This window comes from Chroicocephalus ridibundus, chromosome 3 (genome assembly GCF_963924245.1).
Source record: "Chroicocephalus ridibundus chromosome 3, bChrRid1.1, whole genome shotgun sequence".
NCBI classification, from domain to species: Eukaryota; Metazoa; Chordata; class Aves; order Charadriiformes; family Laridae; genus Chroicocephalus; species Chroicocephalus ridibundus.
In genome coordinates, this window is record NC_086286.1 from 36,342,030 (window position 1) to 36,362,339 (window position 20,310).

Below are 20,310 nucleotides of genomic sequence, written 5' to 3' on the forward strand. Positions count from 1 at the left end.
GACAGTGATGACAGCTCTGCATGCTTACCCCTGTATCCCCTCCCCACCTGAGCCCTTGTTTCCCAGGGCCTTCTGGGTTGCACGGAGGAGCAGGGACCCCGGGCTGGCAAGCCCCAAGGTACCCCCACCCCATGGGGGGAAGCTCAGCTCACAGGTAGCCAAGAGCCAAGTGCAAGTAGCCCATCTCCATCCAGCCCTGTAGAGCCTCGGGAGGAGAGGGCAGCCTGGGGAGGCAGCTGGGGGCGTGCTCCCTCCTGTCATGGCACCTCAGCTCCTCTCCATGCTCTGAGCCAGGCTGGCTTGCCCCAGAGCTGGGTGATGCCCCACTGTGGGGAGACTGGCCCCAATGAGCTGGGTTGGCACAAAGGGCACCCACATGAGGGATACTGAGGTCCTGGGGGGATAAGGTGTGGAAAGGCATTCCTATTCCAAATGCTGAGCGCCCCTGGGGCCATCTGGGCTGCGATGTCCTTCTGGGGTGTCAGCAAGGGGCAGGACGCACACGCTGACAGCAAGTCCTGCTCTGAGCCGTACAGGGAAAAGCCCCACCACCCGGTCCTCCACTGCTGTTTTCACCAAAGGCAAGCTGCATGGCCTCAAAGGAAGCAGGGGAAAACACCAGCCTCCCACAGCCCCTGCTCAGGGTCACATACCTCGTGTGGTCCCTTTCCAGGGTCCAGAGGTCCAGGCTGCCCTCCACTCCCAGCTGCTCCACGGTTAACTCCGTCCTATCCCCTCCCCAAGACACCTTTCTTTAAGAGCAGACCCCAGCTCTGCCACCAGCAAAGGAGACCTCATCGAGGGCCCGTCCGGGGCAGCAAACCATGACCAGCATTAGTCCACCCCAGCGCAAAGTCGGCTGGGACAGACCCAGCCTCACCGGCTGCTTTCTGCCACTGCCAGGCTGCTGGTAAGGCAGGGGGACAGCGAGTTGGAACTGCTCCAGCTGCTTGCATGGCAGAGGCACCCGGCAGTGCCCTGGAGAAGTCTGCAGGACACCATGGCCAGACCCTGGGCTCCCCTAGCATGGCTGCACCCACATCCCTGGGGCACAGGCTGGGGTGAAGCTGCCCTGGCTCCCCATCCCAGCCCGGCACTAACACACTCCTCCTCCCACCAACACCAGGAAGCAAGCACCGGATTTTCCTCCACTTGAAAAATCCCTGGGATAACCAAACAGCCCTGCTAATACCACGCTGCTTGCTGTCACTTTGAAGAGCAGCACTCCCTTACACCTCTCTTAAACGGCGCTGCCCCTGTGTGTTGGTGTTGAACACCCCCTGCAAAGGAAGATGTGAGTTTTTATAAAATCCTTGGGAATAGGGACCACCCCATTCCCCATGGCAAGACCTGTACCTGGTGGTGCCCCTCCATCCATGGCCCGGGCTGGACAAGCAGCACGCCTTGGGCTTGGCTCCGCATCTCATTCCCCCCAGCCCCGGCCACAGCGAACAGGAGGAGGACGCGACCCCCCAAGTCACTGCCTGGGCCACACGTCCAACAGATCTCGGTTTATTCCCGGAGTGCGCAGTGAGCAGGGCGAGGAAGCAGAGCTGCCAGGCGGGCAGCAGTGGTTATTGCTGCAGGCGCCTCCTCCAGCGAGGACAGGGGTCTGGGGGAAGCTAACTGCCTGCTTCTACAGGGCAAAGGATGGTCAGTCACCCGCCGCCAAGCTGGAGCCACCCCAATACCCCAGAAGAAGGTGAGGGGAGCGGAGGAGCACAGAGAAGTGCAAATATGTTGGCACTGGAGCCCATCCACAACTGGGTGAAGGAACCCAATGGAAGAGGGGAGTGTAACAGTGTGGGAGGGTGAGAGAACGGGGAACATCCCCCCCACCCCCCCAACTGTGTGCAGAACAGTCCACAAACCACCACTTCCTCCTGTCTGGAGAAAGGCATCACCTCTTGGGTGCTGCCCCCCCCTCCCCAGCCCTGCTGTAGGCCATAAGGAGGGGCAGCGGATGCCCCAGGAGCTCCCGGGGTGGGAGGGGAGGCCAAGCCCCTCTGACGGTGGTGGCATTGCTGCGCCTATGAGGAGGAGAGAAGCTTCTGCTGCACTACAGGGTGGCACATGTTCACGTGGCGGGGGAGCCCCCAGACATTCAGTGCTTAAGATGCAGGGCTTGACCCAGCGGTGCGGCAAAGGCAGGGGCACGGAGGTGGCAGAGATGTGTTGAAGGCCACGCAGAAAGAGGCAGTGGGCTCCATGCTTTGGTCGTGCTTAGTGGTGATGAGTGCAGTGCAAGGGCTTCAAGAAGAAAAGTATGGCCCTTCCTCCTCCCAGAAGGCCACTTCGGCTTCCTGGGAACCCTCTGCCTCTGCCTGGGCAAGGCAGTACCTGCTGATGTTCCCGGGTGTGCGCAGAGACAGGCAACGTGTGCCAGCAGGGATGGGACGGCACTAGAGCAAGCAATATGAGTCCCCCCTCTTTTCCCCCTGCAGCTCCTGCCTCTCATGGCTCTGCAGCCGGCCCCCAGCCTGCTCCTTCACTCCCGCCAAGCTTGGTGCAGGGATGCACAGGTACCCCATGCTGCCCTCCTCTTGTTCTAGGGTGGGGAGAGCGGACGGGGAGAGTGGAAAGAAGCCCAGCCCAGAAGAGGAGAAGGGCATCCCCTGCCTGCCTTGACCCCTGGTCCACCAGAGAGGGTGGCGTGAGGCTCGCTGGGAGGCAGGGCTGGTGGCTCAGCGTGGGATGGAGCAAGGGGGGAAGAGTATCCTGTGTCCACAGATCCAAGGGGAGGCACTTGGAGGGGGCCTGGCCTGCCGAGGTGTCCCAGCCACAGCAGATCTGTCGTGGCTCCTAGCCGCACATCGTCAGCAGCAGCCACTGGGAAGGAGAGGGAGAAGGGATGAGTAGGGGCTGATGTATGCCCTCATGTGTCAACTTTGACAGCCCTTCAAGAAACATGGAGCCCGCAACAATCCTGTTTTCTCATCTTGATCTTTTATGGGTTCCTTCCCTACCCGAGGGGATGGAGGGCTTTCTACCACCCACCCCAGGGACCTCATTCACCCTAATGCCTTGCCCCCTTGCCTCCCACCCTACTACCCACTGGGCTGAGCACTCACCTCGGTAAGGTTCATGACAGCAGTGCCAGTGCCTTCGGGGTCCATGCCGTGGAAGAACCCTGCAGGGGCACAAGAGCAAGGTGAGCAATGCGTCCCTCTGTCCCTGCCCTCCCTGTCCCAGAGCCACCACTCACTGAACATGGCCTCCAGCTTCACAAGGCAGCAGACAAAGTTGTCAAAGTCCACACCCATGTCAGCGTCTGCATAGCGGGCCACCACCACCTGATGCAGCTTGTTGTTCAGCTTGAAACCTGCAAGGCAGAGAGCAGTCAGCACCCCAGGGAGGCAGAAGGGGAGGGTGTAACTATGAAAGTCCATGCCCCCACCCAAAGGGGCCATGAACCCACCCAAGGAAGGGCACCGTGTCCAGCCTCAGCAGGAAGAGGGGATGATCTCCCTGGAGCCATATGACTACTTAGCTCACTGATCCACCCCAGGCCTCTGCTTTACCAGGATGGGACCCTAAAGGTCGGAGGAGGACAGAGTCAGGACCACCTTGTGTGGATCCCTAACTCCAAGGCTCCAGCACTTGTCACAGATGGGGTGGAGAGAGCCCAGAGCAGACATGGGCCACATCTCACTACCACAACAGTTTGTCTCCAAGCATGCAATATAGGCTGGTTTCACTCTTTTTCATCTACTTGGGACAGGGGTCCAACAGCAGGAGCCCCCTCCCCAGCCCCCAGCCCAGCCCCATCCTTCTCCAGACCTACCGGCTGACTCTAGAGCCATGCGCATCTCATAGGAGCTCATGGTGCCTGACTTATCCAGGTCGTGCTGGCGGAAGATCGTCTGCAAAAACATCACAGATGATGTGAAGGACTGGCTCTCCTGTGGCCTCCAGCCTGGTTGTCCCCTTGCCCCGCTGCCCCAGGAGGGGTGCTACCCCTGTGCAGTGTGCCATGCCCCCAGCTCCTCCTCACCAGCCAGCTCCGGATCTTGTTCCACAGGATCTGGAACTCCACCAGCCCGAGGCGGGCACTGCCATCTTTCTGGGGAGCAGAGGGTCAAGGAGAAAGCAGCCAGCAAAGGGGGTGGTGTAAAGGCAAAGCCATCAGATCTCAGCCACCCGAGGTGAAAAAAGCCTGCCCACACTTGGCCTGCCCAATTTACCCACAACTTCCCCTCTCTGTCCTGCGGCATCAGCAAGATCAGAGCCTGCAACCCAACGCGGAAAGTGCAATGCTTGAACTAGCTGCCGTGCCACTCCCCGGGTGCAGCTGTGCTGCTGCTGTAGGAAACACATCACTGTGGTGTCCTCGGAGCAAAACTGGGCTGGCCTGCAGCAAAAGGGAATGCTGGAGGGCCAGGCTGGAGAAGGGCTCGGAGGTGCTCCTCTGCTCTCGCCTGACCCCTCAGCTGCATGTCCTTGTGCATCAGGAGCACAGGCTGTGGCTCCTGTTTCTTTACACCTCTCATCCTCAACTGCTGCACAGGATGGTTTGGGGGGAAAGAAGCCCAACAGCCCTCATTCCCTTCCAGGAGTGCCTCGAAAGCTGGGTGGCATCACAGCACGTCAGACTGGGGAGCCTGCGGGGAAGGGAAGCACAGGGCCCTTCCTCATGAAGGGGAAGGTTGAAGGCGCGAGTGGGGCTGGGCTAGGCTTTTGGCAGAGCAGCCAGGGCCCAAACCAAGCAGGGGAACTGATGACCCTTTCCAAAACACCTGCTGCTAAAGCCCAGGTGTATAGGGCAGGTGGCCCTGAAGCCAGAAGGATCCCTTCCTTCCTTCCCTTTCCTGGCTGAACAGCCTCGGCATGGCCAAGAGCCAAGACCCAGCTCCCATGGAGAAGCCTTGCTGCCGGCAGGCTGAGGACCGGGGAAGCTGGCCCCCTGCCCGTGGCACCAAGAGGATACATCCATCAGGTTGACCATGTTGCGGCACGAGTCCAGGCTGAACCCATCCGTCTTCAGATCTTTGTCTGAGGAGGAAGGAGAGGGTTGAGCACATGCATCAAGACCCAACCTGCTAAGCAGGCCTGGACCATGGGCAGCAAAGGGCGGGAAGGGCAGCACTTACGTCTAGCGATGACTCTGTTCAGAATAGTCCGGAGCTCAAAGACGCTGATTTCCATGTCCTGCAGCAGGAGCAGAGTTAGCAGCCACCCCTTGCCTGCTCTCCACCCCACTTGTGGCCATTCCCTGCCTCCTGCCTAAACATCTCTGCCTTAATCACAAAACATCAGGGTGCCATTGCATTTCCTGCATGCCCAGAAGAGTTTGGGACACAGCTGAATGCCCCTTCCCCAAATCTGCTCCCATCACACCACCCCTAAGGGCAGCTGGGCTGAGCCATGGCAGGGATGGACTTGTCTGCGGGGTTGGACTGAGCAAGCGTGGGGTGGGCTGGAGCTCTCATGGCCAGGGGGTCGTGCTCCATCCCCTCCCGAGGGCAGAGGCCCCAGAACTCAGCACAGCTGTACCCACCTCCCCTGCCAGCTGCTGGAACATGTTCTTGAAGCCATCCTCTATGTCATCCTCAGTTATTTCCTCCTAGGGTGACACAGGCCAGAAAGAAGAGGTTAGTGGTCAAACCCAGGCTCTGCCCTGCCTCCCAGGCTCAGCAAACCCAAACTGGAAGGGAAGCTCTTCTTTGTTCCTCTCATCTTTGTTACTTTCCACATCCCCATCACCTCAACCCTGCAAGCCCCTCTCCAGCCACAGTGACGTCCCAAACCCAGGCAGCCACCTCCTGCCTGCAGCTCCTCCTCCAAAGCCCCAGAGCCTCAGTAGCAATCGAACGAAAGCAGCAGCTCCTACCTCATCTGCCAGATCTGCCGAGATCTCCTCGTCCAGCTCCCTGGGGGAGAAAACAGAAACAGTGATGAGCCCGGTCCCCAGTCAGCAGGCTGCCTGCGGTGGGAAGATGTCCCACCACTTGCAGACACAGCCAGGCAGGGACTCACGCTGTGTCCGACTGCTTCTCGGTGAAGACCCGCAGGATGAAGTCGGCCTCCTTGTGTGGCTCGAAGGTGGAGGGCACAACGATGTACTCGCCGGGGGGCAAACGGATCTGGTTGCTCACCTCCCGCAGGTTGATGAAGGTCTCGGACCGTGCCCGCGACTGGTTTCGCAGGAAGAAGTCCTTCTTCAAGTGCACATTCTGGCTGCCCTGGGCCTGGGGGAATGAACATACTTGTGGACCACAGCCCTGCAACAGGGGGGACCCACAGAGGGAGGCGGAACCAAAGCCAGCCCTGTTGGGCAGGACATTCCTGTCCTGTCCATCCAGCAGGAGCCATCCCTCCCGCATCAAGGTGGCCAGCACCCATTAGCCATTGCCATCATGGTGGGAGCTTCCACAACACGCATGTGCACCCATTCCTGCCCACTCTTGCGCTCCCCTCCAAGAGCGGGTAGGCTCTGGTGGCTCAGGACGTACCTCCTCAGGAACCTGCAGGGAGGAGAGAAAAGGAAAAAAAAAAAAAAAAATCAGAATCCCAGTACCTGGCCCCATCCCTTACAGGGCAGGAAGCACGGGACAGGGGACATTAATCCACGGATCAGCCAAAACAGGTGGGAAAGGTTTCCTTGAGGACTTGGGTGCCAGGTCCAAGCAGGACTGGCAGGGCTGAGCCGGTCCCCAGGAAGCAGCATCGGGGCAGTCAGGGGTTACCTCATAGACAGCAAAGCCGATGGTGTGCATGTCACCCCCCACCCGCCGCTCCCGTCGCCGGTGCTTCTGCATCAGAGCCACCAGGAAGCTGCAGGCCACCTCATCGTCCCCGGGGTCATCATCCTCTTCCAGCAGCTTGATCTTAAACTGGGGGTTGATCCAGAACGTGGCTGGGAGGAAGCGGACACGTAGATGAGACACCCGGCTCAATCGTGCTGCCAAGAGTGGAGATGCAAGGCTGGGAGATGGTACCTGGGTGATTCCTGCAGCCCCCAGCAGTGCTCCCTCGGCGCCACGTGCCCTCGAACACCTGCGTATGCCACCTGCTGAGCTCGTCCTTGGTGAGGGCATCGGGGGTCAGGTTGCAGATCTCCAGCCTGGAGAACTCCCTCATGAAGTCCCGGAAAGACATCCTGTGGGAGGCAGGCAGAGGCTGAGGCCAGTGCACAGCTTGGGGGAAGTAGGAGAGCACAAGCAGCTCCAGACCCAGGCAGCATTTTGGGAGAATTAAGGGACAGCAAGATCTTTTGCCCTGAGCAGTTATAGCTCATTTAAAGCCTTCTGCTGGGTTTGGGGAATTAGGGATGTTTAACCTTCCTAGGTATTTATTTTGCATTTAGTTGGACTGTATTTCCTTGAAGGGAAGAAAATTATTAACTAGACCAGCTGAGAAAACACTGGCGGGCTCTCTGGTGCCAGAAACCCAGCTCATAAAGGTAGGTCATGTGTTTCAGGCGAAGTAGGACCACAGGATCTCTCCCCAGCTCCTCTGCTCCTTCCCAGGCTGGCTGCTGAAGAAGTGCAGGACTTTGCTCTGGCACTCACCAGAACTCTCCATCCTCCATCTTCAGCTGCAGCTCTTCCCTGTCATCAGGGTCAATGTTGTCCCACTCGGAAGAGCTGGAGTAGCAGGAGAGAGACAATTAGATGAGGAGACTACTCAAGGTGAATTGAGAGCACTTCAGAGCTGGCCCTCAACTGCCCTCCTCACCGATGCGAAGGCCACTGCACACTGTGATCTTCCCCTTGGCAGTGCCACGCACTCGACTGCTCTGTGTGTCCCATCTGACCAACTCACCCATCGCTCCAGGCTCCGGTCCACTCCACCTGACCCCAGGGGTTCCTGATGCGGATGAGCTGTTCCTGCTGACCTCGGTAGTTCACCTGCCGGCCAGTGGACACAGGAGATTGAGCCCATGCCACTGGCCAGGCTATTTTATTGCTATTAAAGTCTCACATAACCAACTCACGTCTCTGAAGGCTGTGACAGAATAGGCATGGCCCTTCACCAGCTTCTTGAAGGTCACTGCTTCCATATCAAAGGCACTTGTGATCTGAGGAGAATGTGCAAAGCTCAAGTGAACAACAGTAAATTCATGTAGTCCTATTCCTACCCCTTCCCTCCAGCGTGTGGAGAATTCCCTGTGCTTTACACTGCTGCAGCAAAGAGAGGCAGCAGGTACCAGAACCCTCTGCTCAAACACTGCTGGCTGAGGACAACATAAAGACAGTTTCCCAGCCAGAAGACCCTGAAGATCCATCAGGGAACCGCCCAAACTTCAGAAAGCAAGAAAAGGATTTCATGAGAGGGAATGGATGGAAAACCCTGCTCCAGGCAATTCTCGTACGCTGACATAAGACAAGGGCCGAGCTACAGGCAGACCCTTGTTCAACAGCCCATGCTTGAGAAGGACATTCCCACTCCATCCAAAGCACCCTGTTCCCAGCAGCTGGGCTGCAGCTCCACTCACTGCCCCGGGACTACCACGCTGGCTCTGGAAAGGGTGCTCTGCTAAGAGGGGAAAGAAGTAACCTCCCGCCCGGTGTCCCAGCCCAGGGGACTGCTGACACGGTCTGTGACTGCAAGGCCTCACTTTGGCCATGGCTGGGGCAGATCCCCTGGCCCATCCCGGCACACCACTTACGTCGATGGAGCAGCCCAGCAGGGACCCCCTCTCCAGCGCCTTGCGGATGATGTGGCCTATGTTGCGTGGCGGCCGCTTGAGGTCATACATCTCTGCCACGCCGCCGGTGAAGTCCTCAAAGCCCTCGGTGGTGCTGCCCCCCGAGAGTGCCTCGTAGCAGCCGTTCAGCCTGAGCACCGCCCGGCAAGAGGGGCACGTGAGGTGACAAGGACATCGCACACTGATGCTCCCCAGGCACCCAACAAAAGCAGGGCCAGGGATAGAAGAGACCCCCTCCCCTCCGCCCTGCACAGTGAGGTGCCCTCTCCCCCACCCACCCATGTGCCCGCTATGGGGGTACCCACTTGGCATAGGCCTTCTCCAGCAGAGCACTCCAGAACTCGGTGCACTCTGCCGAGTGCACAAACAGGAGCTCTCCGTCCTTGGTGGGCAGCTGGTCGTCCACCACCACGTCCACCCACTCACCGAACTGCCAAATCTGGGAGGTCAGGAGAGAGCGGGGTGAGCTCAGAGCATCACATGACTTCCTCATCACTACCCCAGAGGGATGCCCTCAACCCACCATCCTCCCTCCTGCCCCCATTCCACCAGCCGTGGAGGGCCAGGAGCTCGCAGCCCACCTGGAAGTGGAAGATGCCAGCATAGTCCTCCTGGAAGCTCTGCCCGTGGGGCACCACACGGTGCAGGAGCTCCTCGTTGAGCGTGAGGGAGCCGATGGCAGCCAGCAGCCAGCAGTCACCTGGGGAAGGGGAGGAGGTCAGTGTGAGCACCCACCACCTCCCTTGCTGGGGGGGCAGGCTGTGGATGTGTAGGAGCCCACGGCGTGCTCTCCATGCAAATGTTTGGGGCTCCCCGGCTCAAAAAGCACATGGAGAAACCAGAGACGGTCCAGCAGACAAACGGAGCTCAGGGAGACAGGCTGCCTCGGGGAGAAGAATTAGCTTAAGGCAACAGGCAACGGTCCTCCCTGACCTGGAGCCTGTATCCAGACCACCACATACAGACCACGCAGCACCAACAGCCCCCTCCTGCAGCCGTTTATCTAGACAATCCTGGGACTCATTCGTATGACTGCCCTCCATATCGCAGACAGTGAGTTCTGCAGCGGAATTACACTTTGCATTTAAAAAAAACATTTCATCGAGCGAGAGGTTTAATGCTGCTGCCCTGGCTTCTCAAACTGTGAGCAACATCACCGCACTTTTCCTTCCAAGTGCTCTTAACCACAAGTGCTGCTCCAGGCCAGCACTATGCTTTAAATTCTTGGCCTTGTTTCCCTTCTCTCTTTTGCCTTTGAAGCCCGTCACACCTTCGCCTTGAGGCTGGATAACCTGTACCGGGCTGTGGTTTGACAAAATGGCATTCCAGACTTTTTAACGACCAATTGAACACCACCGCAGCGCTCTGGGCTGTTACCTGCTCCGGTTAACACCTCAAGTTTGCTCTAATTATTGGATACATTAAATGTGGTCAGCCCTGAAACCAGCGTGCTACGAGTGCTAAGGTACACGATACTCCTGATCAAGTGCCCAACTTGATCCAGATCAGGACGACACTCTTGGTGATACCCAGATCTAGTTCTGATGACCACAAAATCCCATTTGCCAGCCCTGCCAGCCTGTCCAGCCCATTAACACTGCTCTCCTTGTCTCAGTGCCTCGGCCCCAGGAGACACCCCTGGAGAAATGACAAATCACCACTTGTACTCTGCCACACTGAGTTGCTTTGCAAGCCCTTTGTCATGACCAGCACATCCTCACCTCAGCTTGTTCTTGTCATCCAGCTGCTACCCCTCACCATTTACCAAAGCAGGGAGCTCTTTGGAGCAGCTCCTGTCAGCATGTGTCAGGTATGGATCCACCCAGCATCTCCCCTGATCTTAGCATGGTCAAGCTGTGCATGCATCAACCCATTTTTGTGGAGCCTTAATCTGGAGCCACCAGGAGGCAGAGGGTGTCCCCCGCCTTCCAGTTTTCACTGCACTAGATGGGAAGGAAGCCTTTGGTACAGAGGTGGTCGTGCAGAGGCTGGCATGAAAATGCGCTACACGGGCCTGGGGAAAGGTGCTGTGAAACTGGTCCACCCTCAACCTTACACAAACACATCTTCTCCAACCATGCCAGCCCTCCCCAGCCACTGTTCTCCAGACACAGACAGGTCTGGGGACAGAGCTCCAGCACTCACCCAGAGCCCCCTGGCAGATGTCCGTCCGGGTTGCACCACCAACAATGAACTGAGGGTCATCCACTAATTCCTGCAGGAGAAGGAGAGAATCAGATGCCAGTACTGGGTCTCAGCAGGGCCTGGGCTTTGAGGGGACTGGCACCCACTGCAGCTCTGACTCGGGAGGAAGGTTATACAGTCCCCCAGAGATGCTCCCCACCTGCCCTCTGCCAGGGAAATCTGCTTGACCGCAACCCCAAGATCATCATGGAGGTTGCAACCATCAAGGTCGTCAAGACAAGATCTTCTGCTGTAGCCATGGGAGGACACAGCTAGACAGACTAATGGCATTCCCCTTGCACTCATGGCACCAGGGGATATTTGTACCCTCAACAGCCCCAGTCACCAAGGGTGAGACATCCGTGCCAGAACACCTAGAAGCAATGACATAGTCTGCCCATTTTAAAGCCCATGGTCTGCTGCCCAGAGGAAGCCCAGCCTGCTAGACATGATGCTTTTCTGAGCAGACACTCACGGGGTATTGCTCTAGGCCCTTGGGAAAGGAGGCTATGGAGCACTCGAGGGACTTTGATCACCGAGAGGAGCAAGCTGGGGCCAGGTTGCAGCTTGGCAAACCACGTCAGTGCAGACATTGCAGGGCAGGGATGCCAGTCCAGCCCGAGGAGAAGCAAGCACAGCACTTACCGACGGACGCTTCCACTCCACCCCCCGCGTCTTGCTGGAGTGTGGCCCCAGCTCCTTGAATCCAAGGGCAGAAGGGCCGGCTGGGAACTGGGGGTCCCTAAAGAGGGCGCCGCTCTCAATGCACTGCTGTTTGAGGGCCTCATAGTCTTGGTTGAGGTACTTGACGGCATTGTTGTGTTGGCCAACCCCCTCGGCTCTCAGGCGGTCTCTCTGCAGACGGGCAGCCATCCCACCAAAGGGCATCATGGCTGGGCACCGGCACCGCTACCTTCAGCTCCGTTCCCTGCAAAGAAACAGGTACGGCCAGGCTGAGGCAGAGCCCGGTACCTGTGTACACCCCCCCGGGGACATCAACCATTTCACACAGTGCCAGGCTCGGAGCCCGGATCCCCAGTTCCCCACCACCCCCACAGCAGGGACCTTCTCCGTCAGCATTGCCCCAGCACGGCGAGCAGAGCTGGCACACAGAGCATCCCCAGGCTGGGCCCAGGCGCCAGGAGGGCCTCCCCACATCCCATCCCCAGCAGAGCCCCCTTCCGACCCACGGCCTCCAGCCCGGCCATCACATCCCATCTTTGAGGGGACACTGAAGGAGCAGAGCAGCTTCGAGGGCCGGCTGGGAGGAGGCAGCCCGCCACGGCTCTCCCATCCCATCCCATCCCATCCCATCCCATCCCATCCCATCCCATCCCATCCCATCCCATCCCATCCCAGCTGTGCAGAAAGGCCGAGCCCAGAGGAATTTCAGGCGCTCTCCGCCCCCGGCAGCTTCTCCTTCCGGCGCAGCTTTCCCGGACCTTCCCTCGTCCCGGCGCCAGCTCCCGCCCCGCAGCTTTTCCTTCTCCCTCTCCCTCCGCCCCGGCTGCCTGAGCACTGAGTCAATAGGGCAGGGAAGGGAGGAGCCCGGCCAGGCAGAGACAGCTCTATCTATGGGGCCGGCGAGGGAAGGAAGAGGCGGGACGGCCCTTCCCGGCGCACACGGACACTCACCCGGCCCGGGGTGACTCAAGCCTCGCCGGCGGCCACAGCGCAGCAGCCGGCTGGGAGGCCCCCGGGAAGAGATGCTGGGTGCAAGCGGGGGAACCCCGGCACCAGGAGACCCCCCCCCGCACCGCACCGATCCCTCGCCATTTGGTCCAACCCCCCCCCAGGCAAGCAGGGTCGCCTGCAGCAGGGACGTGGGGCGGGTGCCACCACCGTGGGCCCACCGGCAGCCGCGGCTTACCCTGCCCCACTCCCCAGCCGTCTCGGCTCCCGCTCAGAGGGGGCTGGTGCTGAGTACTCCGGAGGTTTCTCCGTGTGAGGCAGCGGAGCGGTTCTCGGGAAAACGACCCAGGAGCCAGCGACCCACTGAGAGCAGTGGTTTGGGATGCCAGTGGCTGGCTGCTGCCTCCCCAGCACCCCGTCCCAGGGGAGCTGGGCACAGCCTGGCTCCGGAGAGGCAGCTCTCCTTGTCCCAAAGTGCTGCAATAGCTAGGGGAAGGCAGGCAACAGCGAAAAGGGGGCTGCAAGCTCTTGGCCCGTGCACAGGGCACAAACCTGTCTGCTAACCCAAGGGGCTGCTCTAACCAGAAGCTTTTCAGGAGGAAAATCCGCTCCTCCCCATCACCCTTCCTGCACCGGGGATGCTCTAAATCCACTGCCCTTCTCCAACGCAGTGCAAGTTCTTCATTCCTCTATGATGGCCCCAAATCCGTGGAGCTTAGCCCTTCTCCACCACCCCCTCCCTCTGACTCCCGCTTTGCAGCCAGCACCTTGGCAGCCTCTCCCAGCAGCGAGACACTCGCTGCCTGCAGAGCCAGCGGGATGGCTCCTCCGGTCTGAGACGCTGCCCAGAGCCTTTGGGGGCTGCAGGAGCAGGAATCCCAAATGCAGCTGGCCGCACAGCCTCCAGCTCCCACCTCCCCAGCACTCACACCACAGCCTGCCCAAGAGCTGGGGAGCTCCCCTTGCCCGCAGCCCCTGCCAGGCTCCCTGCACCCTCTCCCACCCTGCCTACCGGCACTGGACATGGCTGCGGACACGGGAGCTGTGTGCTGCAGAGACATGAGCACCGTGTGAGTTATTCTTAGCTCTGTGGCTCAAAATACTCGGGAAGGTTGTGCTTGGTGGCAGACAGAGGTCACGCAGGCGCAGAGCAAGGAAAAGCATTTCAGACCCCAGGTCGGGACAGGAACCAAGCAGGGCCTTAAGCAATGGGGTCGGCTGCTGACACCCTCCCCCAGGCTGATGTTGATGGACACTGCAGGTCCTCCATGGGAGAGGAAAGGGCGTGCAGAGACAAGCCAAGCCCCCAGGGCAGTTTTTCACACCAGCCAACGTCCAACCACAATATGATGCTTTCCAATATCAGAAACACCTCTGATCCCTCCAAGGTGGGAGCAGAAAGACATGCTGGTCCCTGCAGGGTCCCCGATACCTCTTGCACCTTAGCACATACTTAAAAACCACTGGAGTGCATCATTGCTGAAGTCCTGCCAAAAATCCCTGCAGACCTCTAGTTCGCCAGCTGCTCTTGGAGACGGAAGGAGGGGGGAGCTCCCTTCCTCAAAACCAGCCAGGCCGAGCCCAGACATCGCATCCTGCCGCATACTCAGCTCGGAGCACGGAGCCACAGCGGCCCATAGGGTCCCACACTGCGCAAAGCAGCTCTCAGGCCATTCCCAACCCTCCGGCTGCCAAAAAACATCCTCGTTTCCCCCACCCTTCCCTTTTATGTTCCCCGCCCCATCCCCCTCGACGAAGATGCGTCTCGGGGGTCGGCATCGCATCCCGGGTACCCAGTTTACTCGCCGCCCTGATTCGGGAAGCCCCCGGGTCTCTGCGGCTGCGTTATCTAATGCAAAAATCCCCACGGATAATAAGGGGATGCGGGGAAATAGGCAAGCCTGGAGAACCTCAGAGCCTGGGGGAAGCAGCCGGGGGGGGGACCCCGCCGACGGGCGGGCAGGGCTCCTCCGCCGCGGGGGCGAACGCCCCCGCGGCGGAGGAGCCCTGCCCGCCCGTCGGCGGGGTCCCCCCCGCGGTGTTTCCCCCTGTGCTGGGGGGTCGGAGAAGGGTGAGGATGGGGAAGATGGGGGGGGGGGGGGATGGACTTACGGAAGCTGCCGCCGCCACCGCCCTGTTCGCTTCAGCCCAGCCCAGCCCGGCTCGGCTCGGTACGGCCCCGCGGAAGGTGGGGTTTCGGCGGGCAGGATGTACGAGAGAAGCCGGGAGGGGGAATTAAAGGCGCAGCGACCGCTCACAGCTCCCGGGAAAGGTTTTAACAAGAGATGCCGGTGCGATGCCGGCTGATCCTGTCACCCCTTCCCAGCTCCCGGGGATGGGGGGTTGGGGGTGGGCAGCGCCGGGCTGGGCGCGCTCCTTTCAACTTTGCTCCGAGCAAAGGGATCGGTGCACAGGGATGGGTGGAAGGAGAAGAGGAAGCAACTTTCCCCTGGGAAAGGGGATTGGGGGTGACATGGCACTGCCCCACGCTGCTGGCACACCAGCTCCAGTGGGTGAAGCTCTGCGCTGCGCCCCGTTCCCAGGGCTCGTTGTGCTGGTGGCAGGGCTGAGCACGGTGGTCCCAACGGGTGTCACCCACCGTGGGCTCCCTTCTTTCCTCGTGCCTGGGGAAGCTGTGCCTCACTCCTGCAAGCCCAGGCAGTCATGGCCAGCAACCCTGCAAGTCCCGGCAGCCACGGCCAGCACCCACCCCACCAGCTGCCCCTCGCTGCTGGGTGCCAGCAGGGCCCATCCCAAGCGGGTCCCACTGCCCTGGGGCTTCCCGCAGCAGGGCTGCCCATGCGTGCCCTCCGTGACTCATGGTCCGGATATGCTGGGTGGTGCTGTTGCCGACAGGCATGGCCGCAGTGGGGCTCGGCAGGGCAATGCACAGCCCACTGTGGTGCAACGTGGCTTTGTCTGGCATGGCATGGCCCAGCATGGACTAGCATTGCTTGGCCTGGTGGGGCTTAGCCCAGCATGGCCACCATGGCTTGGCCTGGCATGACCACCTCAGCTGAGCCCAGTTCGGCATGGCTTGGCCCAACCCTACCTGCCCCAGCCCTGGGAAGAAGCTCTACCCTGCCATTCTTCTGCTGCCAGGGCTGAACATGGTGGTCCTAAATGGTGTCACCAACTGTGGGGCTCCTTCTTCTCCCCTCTTAACTAGTTGCAACTGGGGAGGCTGTGCCCATAGCACCTCACTGGCATCCAGCTGCTCCCCCAGGCTTCACAGAGCACTGGCTTTCTAACCCACCCCACCTTGCCCCAGTGGGGCAAATGCTTGCTAAGCAGGGAGCAGGTTGCAAATGGGGTCAGGATCTGTGTCCCTCGCCTGAGGGAAGGACAACCAGGATGGTCAAAACCAGCTGTACCATGGTTGTGCTGCTGCACCCACAAGGGAACTCTCTGGCCCTGGCCAGGACCCACTAGAGCTGCCCTGTCCCCATCCCCACCTCAAAGAGCCTGCCACAGGCAGCTTGTTCTGCCCACCCTGGTGTGGTAGAGGCTTTGGGGTGCCCTGCTCTGGGTTGCCGCAGCGGCCGCTCCATCGTTTCATCAGCCAGAAGGTGGCTTTGTTGCTGCCAACAGGCTGGGAGTGTGGCGGGGTCCCTGCTGGGGTCACCAGCCAGCTCTGCACTGAGCTGCAGGCAGCAATGTGCCCTCAGACAAGGAGCAAGCAGACCTGCGACGCCAGGGCTGGTTCCTGCTTTGGGCTTGTGCCTGAATGGCTCTGACAGCTTTTTCTCTGGCCTTGACCACCACTGACCGCTTGGATCCAAACAGGACAGTGCCCGTCCTTGTTGTGACCCCGTTCTCCTCCCACCTCATTGCCCCTCGATGGCCTTTAAAGCCGCTTTCACAGCTAATTCTCCTGGGGTAGGAGACAGCTCCTGTGTAATCCCGTCACGCAGGCTGTCCTGGGTCCTGCCCCCTCTGGTTGGGACCAGTTTCCATCAAACACCTGCACAAATACCTGCGCAATTTCCTTGTTCCCTTCCCTCAAGCTTCCCTTTGCAGCCATGCCTGCAGGGACTTGGCAGTGGCCACTGTTGTTCTTTCGGTCTTTGATTCTCTTTGTCTGTGCCCAGGCATTGCCTCTTCCCAGCCTTTTGGCAGCAGGGTGCCAGGGAAAAAGAGAGCTTTTTGTCCCCCGCCGATGCTGCGCTGCTGGCAGGTGAAGCCACAGAACCTGAACACAGCGAGGTGGGAATGGAGCTGGAGTCACTTGTCCGTCTCTCGGAGGCCTGCCCCACACCTCGCCTCTCCGTTGTGCCGTTCTCTGTGCGATGGCCACTCTACACAAAGTAATGAGCACGCAGCAGCTGCCCAGGAACACACTCCAGCCTGGAGCAGGGAGCAGAGCCGGGCGCTGGCTGCTTGCTGCCTGCCCCCGTGCTTAGGGAATGGCTGAGCTACACGCAGCATCACAGGGCAGGGAAGCGCTCCCAGCCAAGCTGCGCTCCGGGGGTCTAGCACCCCTCAACCCTTTCCCAAAAGCTTCAGCTGTCCACCCGAAGCAGGCTAGGGGACAGGTTCTCGGATAGAGATGGCAGGAGCGGCCACATAAATTGCTGTTGGGACTGTAGGGTTGGGCTGATATCCGCCACCGAGGATACCAGCAAAACTCCCCTCCCACACCATTCCCAAAGCATCTCCCCCCATCCCAGCCTCAGTGCGTGCAGCTCCCCCTCCACCTGCTTTTAGCAGCAAAGCCTTTGATGTTTCTGCAAGCCAGAGGGAGAGCCCACTTGGGCTGGGAGAGCCTGTGAGCCAGAGCCAAGTTCCTGGCAGCAGAGCAGGGCTTAGGCTCAGGCAGGGGGAGCGCACAACCCCCACCTCCCCCGTTTGCACCACGCATGCTCCTGCATCCCTACTGCAGCTGGGGTCCTCTCCTGCCACATCCCAGCCCCCAACCCGCTCCACAAAGAAAAGACTGCAAGAACAATAGCTCCTTTTTTTCCTTTTTTTTTTTTTTTGTACACAAATATATACAGGGTATTATACACATTTCTACACAGACAGTGCCACTCAGAACACACAGCTCTCCGTGGGCAGAGCCCCGACAGGCGCAGAGGCAGCCCTGGGCCACGGCTGTACCTACAGAGACTGGAGCATCCCAGCCCGCCTGCTGGACCAAGGGCGGTAGGTGGGTGCAAGAATAGGGAAGCAGGATCAACATCCTCCCTGCCCCAGCCTGGGAGCGGACCGTGAGCTCTCAGCTCACATGCTCATTTCATTTCTAGCCCGTCCCTGGAGGGGACGGGTGACACTCACCGTACCCCTCTGCACCTGTATGTGCTCCAGACCCAGCCGAGCCCTGAGAACCAGGGCGGCCTGCCCTCCCCATACATTGAAGACCCACATGTCTTCCCCTCCGTCTCCCCTTTCCTCTGGGCCCGGGATTCCTATAGAGAGGCATACAGGAAAGTCAGCTACGTCCTCCCCGGAGCAGCCCCCCGCCTGCTCCATGTGTCCTCTAATGGGGGGCGAGGGTGAGAAAAGCCATGGGATATGACCACCCTTCCCTGGAAGGGGCAGGGCTGACGCTTCACTTGTTCAGGTCTTTTAAAGTGCTTGGAGCTCCAGGGCCAGCAAGGATGATTGAAAAGGTAAATAACTGTCTCCCCCAGCCCCGTAAGACCCTGGAGGGCACGGCTCCAGTGAGCTGGTGCAGCACCCACAGATGACAGGCAAAGGGGAGGGTGTTAGTGTCTGCAACGAGCACCAAACAGGATGGTGGCAAGGGGTTAAGGGAAATAAATATAGCTCGATAGCAGGGAGATTTATTATTTTCCTTACATTTTACACAAGGGGAGGGGGGAAGCAATTGAGGGCAACTGATCCTGACCAGAAACCTCCTCACAAAGAGCATTTAAACAGGGTCACACCTCCCTACAGGTGCCAGGGGTTCCAGTCCACCTCTCCCATCCATCCTGTCCCCTGCCTGCCTCTGGGACACAGCAATCACCAGGGAGGGGGCAAGGGCAAAGGTAGGGGAGGAAACTCAGGCTGGGTGATGCCGGGGTGACTGGCGACTCACCCAGTCAGGGCAGGTGCAGAAAGCCAGCACAGCCCCCTGAGGCTTTTGTGCTCCTGAAGACAGTGGTCTTACTTGGAGAGGGCTCCCAGGGGCTCCTCTCCCGGGGCTCCCTCCCTCTCCAACCACCTCAGCTGGGGGAAGACCTTGCAGCAGCTCAGGGAAGGCAGCCCATGGGGCCCCATCATAACCAGGCACCCTGCAGGGTGCTGAGGGCCTGCAGTCCAGGACCCTTTCTCCCCTCTCCCTAGCACCCAGGAGACCCCCAGGACGGCCCCCCCACCCCCAAGCCTGACCCTGCTTTGCAGACACAGGGCAGCAAAGGGGGCTGCGGTACCACACGGGGGTCAGGTTGATTTGTTTGAAAGGGGAGTAAAATGTGCAAAAAAAATGCCACTTAAAATGATGCTGCAATCCCCTGGGGGAGGAGGGGACTGGACCTGGGGGAGAGGCTGCCTGCGCCTCCTCCTGTCACGAGAAATACCCTCAGCACCCCTCAACCCTGCCAGGGGCTGCCTGGCTCACGCCAACCCCGCACCCCTTCCCCAGGGTGATGCCAACCCTGACCGCAAGGCCAGGCTGTCACCTTCACGGTCAGGGGGGGAGGTCTCTGTCACCACCCCCCACACCTGGCACGTCACACCAAGGGGATGCTGCAAGGGGTTGAGAAAGAGCACGCATGGGGAGAAGGTGCAACAAAAGCCACCCCCCTCCCTAGGGGGTACTTCCAATACACTGACTAAAGCTTTTTGTTTGTCACCTTCCTGTAAATCTAATAAATTATTAGTGTTCCTTGCCAGGAGGACGGGGGACAGAGGGGGCTGCTTAGGAGCCCCCAGAGGTTCTCCTTGCGCCCCTCCCCACAAAGCACCCAGCCTTCCTCCTCCCTGCGGGTCCAGAGCAGCACCGTGGGGGTCACAGTCCCCCTCTTCTCCAGCCCCCAGGGTTTTGGGGTCTGGGGACGCATTAAAGAAGGTAGCTAGTAAAGAGCATGCCCGCCGAGCTGCTGGGCCAGCGCAGGGGTGGAGGGGCAGGGAAACGGAGAGCTTGCGACAGGGCCCCTGCCCTCACTGAAGGCAGCGGCCCCGGAGGGCGGGCGGGCGAGGGCAGTGGCCAGCACCCTCGATGCCTCTCCCTAGGTCTCGTGCGTACAGCCTGCCCCGCTCCTGGGCCTCCTTCCCCTCCCTCCCTCCGAGGTCCCTACTGGTGGATCTCGTTCTCTATCAGGCTGTCCTCACATGACTGGAAATCCGTGTCGTTCATGCCATCCGTGTTGATGAGCTCCTCGTCCTGCGACCCCTGCTCCTCCGACTCTGTCGCTTCGCCCTCGGGCGAGGAGTCCTGCAGCACTTGGGCGATGTACTTCTGCCAGGGCCATATGCACAGGGTGGGCGAGGGGTGAGGAAAGAGCAGAAACACATGTGAGCCCGGGGGCAGAGCACAACACACAAAGCACCATGCAAGAGGTCGAGTGTGGGGATACGCTGGGAGGGAGAGGAAGTGCCCAGACTCCACGGGATGTACCAGGAGAGTAGTTAAAAGCAAGGCTGGTTTGGCCCTGCAACAGCAGATGTGCCTGCAGCATGGGTCGGGCCAAACCCCAGCATCCTGGGACTGGCATCACCCCCAGGGAGCCAGGGCTGGGAGAGCATGGGGCTTCTCAGGGCTTCAGAGCCTACGTGGACTAGAAGACTGTGCTCCCATTTTTGCCAGTGGATCTGTCCCCTTGAGGCTGTGCCTGCCTCCTAAGGGGAATCTCCTCTTGAAGAGATACTGCTGCCCTTAGATACGTGGAGACTGGGAA

The 20,310-nt window shown here is 59.9% G+C and overlaps 2 protein-coding genes across 4 annotated transcripts in view; both read right to left on the reverse strand.

The window, feature by feature from the left end:
- Positions 1-1,496: 1,496 nt before the first annotated feature.
- Positions 1,497-14,660, reverse strand: CAPN11 (calpain 11). Of its 2 annotated transcripts, none has more exons than XM_063328739.1 (22): positions 14,579-14,660; positions 11,480-11,762; positions 10,796-10,865; positions 9,232-9,350; positions 8,956-9,089; positions 8,612-8,780; positions 7,937-8,020; positions 7,765-7,850; positions 7,512-7,586; positions 6,939-7,099; positions 6,687-6,856; positions 6,453-6,464; positions 5,977-6,188; positions 5,831-5,870; positions 5,498-5,563; positions 5,091-5,148; positions 4,928-4,992; positions 3,995-4,063; positions 3,785-3,863; positions 3,206-3,322; positions 3,072-3,130; positions 1,497-2,829 (listed from the first exon to the last, which is right to left on the reverse strand). In XM_063328739.1, exons 2-22 carry the CDS (start codon positions 11,723-11,725, stop codon positions 2,803-2,805), a joined length of 2,118 nt encoding a protein of 705 aa, XP_063184809.1. In that variant the 5' UTR covers positions 11,726-11,762; positions 14,579-14,660; the 3' UTR covers positions 1,497-2,802. The 2 variants fall into 2 exon arrangements, with proteins under 2 accessions (XP_063184809.1, XP_063184808.1); XM_063328738.1 differs by lacking the exon at positions 14,579-14,660 and adding an exon at positions 13,479-14,149.
- Positions 14,661-17,443: 2,783 nt separating this feature from the next.
- The window catches only part of TMEM63B (transmembrane protein 63B), a 49,169-nt gene continuing 46,302 nt past the window's right edge, over positions 17,444-20,310 (reverse strand). For both annotated transcript variants that reach the window (XM_063328737.1, XM_063328735.1), the window contains one exon: positions 17,444-19,871. In XM_063328737.1, coding sequence (XP_063184807.1) covers positions 19,707-19,871 — 165 coding nt within the window. In that variant the 3' untranslated portion in view covers positions 17,444-19,706. The remainder of the gene's footprint in view (positions 19,872-20,310) is intronic.